General features: G+C 47.9%; 1 protein-coding gene across 1 annotated transcript; it reads right to left on the reverse strand.

The window, feature by feature from the left end:
- Positions 1 to 1,445: 1,445 nt before the first annotated feature.
- On the reverse strand, positions 1,446 to 4,876 carry LOC135100957 (glutamine--tRNA ligase-like). Its single transcript, XM_064004573.1, has 5 exons — positions 4,743 to 4,876; positions 4,380 to 4,489; positions 3,889 to 4,159; positions 3,446 to 3,600; positions 1,446 to 3,202 (listed from the first exon to the last, which is right to left on the reverse strand). Exons 2-5 carry the CDS (start codon positions 4,438 to 4,440, stop codon positions 1,446 to 1,448), a joined length of 2,244 nt encoding a protein of 747 aa, XP_063860643.1. The 5' UTR covers positions 4,441 to 4,489; positions 4,743 to 4,876.
- Between the last annotated feature and the right edge of the window lie 226 nt (positions 4,877 to 5,102).

Below are 5,102 nucleotides of genomic sequence, written 5' to 3' on the forward strand. Positions count from 1 at the left end.
TAAAGGTTAATGAAGTGTGAAGTTCTCTACGCCGGTTTTCTGAAGCACACTAGGTAAGGGAAATGTAAGAGAAAACCACGAGTTTCATGCCTACGCTACGTACATTCCTGTCTTACTTGCTATCAGCTTTCCAAGTGTTAGTTCCGGCTGCGAGTTTGAGTGCAATCTCATTTCATCCACCAAAGAAGTCACGCGGTGAAGACAAGGGGAAAAAATGGCGTTCTTATCATTTTTTTTTCCCAAGTTGCGTTTCGCTGCACACAAAGGAAAACCTGCTGCAGAGATCCCTCCCCAGTCCTCACCATGCTCCTCTCCTCCTCTCCTCACCCTCTATCCAGACCAACCGTCCCACTCCCAGCTTCCCGCCCCTCCTTGCCCCTCACTGCCCTGCCATGCCTCACCCTCACAACCCCACCCAAGTCTTGCGTCCCCCTCCTTGACGTGCCCCAACCTCCGTCACCACTACCATGCCCTCCCCACGTCTCTGTTACCCTCCCCTCCCTGCTACACGCCCCTCTGACCCACGTCGCGTCCTGCCATGACCCCGCCCTGCCTCCCAGTCACCGGGGCAGCCTTGGTACCAAACACATGACAACTTTCGCCCCAACACACTGTCATCAGGCCGAGAAATCCCTTCTGCTCTGGATTATAAAGTAACGCTTGTTTAAAAAGGAATGTTTTAATAACATAACACAAACACAAGTGATTAAAAAAATTAAAAAGGGAAAAACTTGGCCTTTTTGTAACAATACGTAAACTTTGAAGTTCATAGATACAAAGTAAGAAATTATAATATTTGAGCCTTTCATATCAATCTAAAGAAAAGATTCTGATATTTTTAATGTCGCCAATTTAACGGGCATTTACTTACGTTTATTACTAACAAACGTTCGTTTTTGCAAGGTGACGAAAATCTCTCCATTCAGTGTTATAGCATTATATATATATATATATATATATATATATATATATATATATATATATATATATATATATATATATATATATATATATATATATATATATATATATATAAAGAATTTTCCGTTATTCCAATCACCTTCATTATTTCTGCGGCCATGTTCGGAGAGACGATCCTTTGCTCCGTAATGGTGGTGGTGGTGGTGGTGGTGGTGGTAATGGGGTCGTAGCTGTGACACCATATGCAGGTCGTGTTGTGACGCCTGTAGGCGTGGTGTCCTGATTGTGATGTGGCAGTGCGACTGTGACATTTCTGCGGAACGGTGGTGGCGATACGGTAGTAATGATGGTGAGGTGATGATTTTGCCACAGCACCTTCTGCAGATTATGATGATGGTGTGGTGTGGTATTGGTCATGACTGAGTGGTGAATGATGTTGGTGGCGGCGGTTGTCTGGGTCACACTGCAGACCAGATGTTTGGTGGTGGTGGTGGTGGTGGTGGTAGGGAGTGACGGCTACACCTTCATGAGAGTGCGAGAGCCTCTAGGCTGTGCGTGGGAGATGGATCAGCCGACTGGAACACCTGCAGGATGGAGGCGTGCAGGCAATGGTGGTGACGAAGCAGGCAGGTCACGTTGAACACCGGATCGTCATCACTGGGTGACGATAAGGAGGAAGGGGAGGAGGAAGAGGAAGAGGAGGAGGATGGGTCTAGGGTGATATAAGCGAATCTCTCCGCCTGCAGTGTCTGCCCGTAGGTGAAGTAACGGCCCAACCTGAGACCGCTGAGGGGCCCGGCTTCCATGAGTGCCGTGGTGGAGCACACAGGAGGAAGCTGTGAGTACAGGAAGGGTCCCCTTCTGTTGGGAGAATCGAAGAAGTTCAGAGTCACTGGGACAGGTTCACTCACCCACGTCAGAACCTTCATGGACTTGACCTTACCCTCCACCTTCCTCAGCAGCACCTGCAGGCTCACCACCTCGCCGCCGTCGCCTCGTTCCATGCTGCATAAGTGCATGGCGTAGCAGGTGCCCCGAAGGCGTACTGGTGACGTGGGCGTGAAGTAGTGCCGCGTCTCTCTCAAGTGAAAGTCGTACTGATTAATATAGATAACGGAGGAGAGTGTGACGTGGTGGCCGAGGCTGTTATGCCCCGCCTGGCTCTCCTGCGCTTGCAGACTCACCAAGACCTGCCCCGCCATGCCCTCGGCTGCCGCCACTTTATCGTAGTTGACAACGTGACAAGCCAGTGGCTGCAGCACTACCATGCAGTGCTTGGCCTGTAGCAGCAACACCTCCCGGGTGAGGTCTAGCAGCTGTTCATATTCCCGATACCCTTCGCGCACAAACCTTCGAATGGCCTCTGGGGGGATGCCTCGTCGCCGGAGGCCGGTCAGGGTGGCGAGGCGAGGGTCGTCGTAGGTATGGAAACTAGTGCCCAGGCCCGCGATGAGTTGTCGCTTAGACAAAAGACAGCCACCAACTTCAAGACGCTGAAATTCTCGCTGTGGAACTCTATACATGCCTAGCTTCTTTTGTATCCATTGATAAATGGAACGGTGGCTGGCAAACTCGGCAGAGCAGAGAGAGACGGCAATACCTTCGTGGGAGTCGATGATGGAATGTGAAAAGTCGTAGGTAGGAAAGACACACCAGCGGGTGCCGGAGCGATAATGCTCGCTGTTGCAAACGCGATAGGCCACGGGATCTCGGAGGCCCGAACGAGTCCGTACCTTGAGCCTGAGCACTGCCTCACCCTCTCTGTAGAGTCCAACGCACATCATTTTGAATTCCTTCATGTTCTCCGACGGAGACCTGTTCCTCCAGGGAGAATTCCTCACCGCCCGGTAGTAGACTCCTTCTCTCAGCTGCTCGTGGCACACAAAGGCAGCGCCATCCACAATCAAGCGGCACGCACTCAGCATCAGCAGGTCGTCAAAGTAGTCGGATGTGTAAGAAACAGAAGCAGGCGAGTAGCCAAGCCAGCGCACCATCTCGAGGCCTTCATCGCAGTAAGCCTGACGAGCTGTCCTAGGGTTGGTGTCATCAAACCTGAGGATACATTGCCCTCCATATCTGCGAGCAACACTAAAGTTCATGTGAATGGCCCTGGCGTGGCCCAGGTGGAGTGGGCCGTTGGGCTCCGGCGCGAAACGCGTCCTCACCATTCCCGCGTAAGCCCTACTCGCCTGTACCTGACTCGGTGACAGGCTGAATGTCCCCTGCTGGAAGTAACCGATATCGCTATCCTGCTCCTCTCTCTCCGCATCCATCGGATCCACTGCAACACAACCAACAATGCTATTACTTTATTGATGAATAGTGGTTGTCTTAATGATCCGTCTGTGTTTGAAAGCAAGACAATGGGTTGGCTTAAACCAAAATAAAGGAATAATGGTAGCTTTACCGTAGTTTGTCATGATATTACCAAGAAAGTAGACAGGTCATGTATGTAAGTAAATAAAGTTAAAGGACGTATATCAGCACATGATACTCAGTATAATATGTAAGGCTAGTGACTCACTCTCCGTATAGATGGTTTCTTCGTCGCTCTCAGGAAGATTCTTCATAAGCGTCGCCGTGGAGTAAGACAGCCTCTCAGTGGAAAGTGTGAGTGCAGTTGCCCCACATAAGCCTTCATAATCGAGGGCGACTTCAGGAGTGGCCGAGACAGAGGACCTTATAATTATATTGATTAATTTAAACAGGTAAATGTCTTCAATATTGCCACTTAATAATTTTACAGAAAATCAAGTTTATGAAAGGAATGTGTAGCGACTACAATGAATCAGAAAACAGAAAGGGATAGAGATGTCTACATAACACAATAGCACAAAACCAATAAGTCTTCATAACACAATAACACAAAGCCAATAAGAAATCCACGAATTAAAAAAAAAAAAACTGAACCCACAACGTAAAACAGACCTGAACAAAGATACAGAAAGATTGTCACCTCTTAGATACCTGACTGTGGCAGAAGACGCTCCACTGTGAAGCAGGATCGACTCCTCATTGCCTGCTGACGCCGAGCTCATGGTGGGACGGGGCTCTTCCAGTAAGACTTGATAACCATGCTCCTGGATCACGCCGCCTCCTGTAGCTGCGTCTTCATCCCTTATGGATTCCTCCCCACCACTATTTTCTGATAAGCGTTCGCTTATTGCACCGCTGCCACTGCTTTCCTCAGCATCAAGCCGTCTGCCGCGTCTTCTTTCTGTAATTCTCTGCACGAAGCCTGCAAGCAACAATGAGTACACTCCGGCCCTGCTGACCATGTACTGTACTATACGAATAGCACACACACACACACACACACACACAATACAGAGAGAGAGAGAGAGAGAGAGAGAGAGAGAGAGAGAGAGAGAGTATGGGTGGGTGGGTTGGGGGAAAAGCCTAAGCGACACCTTATTAAGGAAGTTGATGGTAGGAGGGAATAAGTCAGAAATACTTGCCTCCGATCAAGGCCGTCACTCTGTGAACCACGTCCATGCCGTGAGCAGGACGCCCACACATGCACTCGCAAACAGGAGGGAGGTGTCCTGTGACCGACCTGTCAGATACTCTGGGGGATGAAAATGAATAAAGTGACTACTACTTCTACTACAACAAACAACAACAACTACTACTATTACTACTTCTACTATTGATAACAAAACTATTACTTATAACTTATCGATAACAACAACACTTCGACGTATAACCGCTATCAATAACAACTATAGTAATAGTAGTAGTAGTAGTAGTAGTAATAGTAGTAGTAGTAGCAGTAGTAGTAGTAATAATGATAATAATAATGATGATAATAATAACGTTACCGTCCGCTAAGGGTGATGGCACCACAGGAGCACTGGACACAACACTGTTCAGTACCAGGCAAAACGGTAGCTTGTTTCCTTGGTCCTCGCGGGGAAGCACGAATCAGCCTCTAACAACATAGTATACACGTATTTATATTTAGATTAGCTAACTAGGCAACTCTATTTATGCAGTTCTTCAATTTGATTTTGTTTCGCACGCCACGGAAATGGTTAGGCTGTGCGAAGCTCTGCGAGGATGACGAGTGTCTGAGATGAAATACTTACAGAAAACTGTCGTGTTATGGTTTTCATACTAAAGGAAATCAGTCAAACGTAAAAATAATTTGTGCTTTTTTGTTTAATCTTATTTATGCTCTG

The sequence above is a fragment of the Scylla paramamosain genome, chromosome 5 (genome assembly GCF_035594125.1).
Source record: "Scylla paramamosain isolate STU-SP2022 chromosome 5, ASM3559412v1, whole genome shotgun sequence".
Lineage (NCBI taxonomy): Eukaryota > Metazoa > Arthropoda > Malacostraca > Decapoda > Portunidae > Scylla > Scylla paramamosain.

Bases quoted from the DNA above. Each gene is read 5' to 3' on its own strand.
- LOC135100957 (XM_064004573.1), bottom strand. From the start codon at position 4,440: ATGTGTGGGCGTCCTGCTCACGGCATGGACGTGGTTCACAGAGTGACG. The intron at 3,601-3,888 runs GTATCTAAGAGG...TATAATTATAAG, and splicing joins GCGTCTTCTGCCACAGTCAG to GTCCTCTGTCTCGGCCACTC. The intron at 3,203-3,445 runs GTGAGTCACTAG...GTTGTGTTGCAG, and splicing joins AGAAACCATCTATACGGAGA to TGGATCCGATGGATGCGGAG.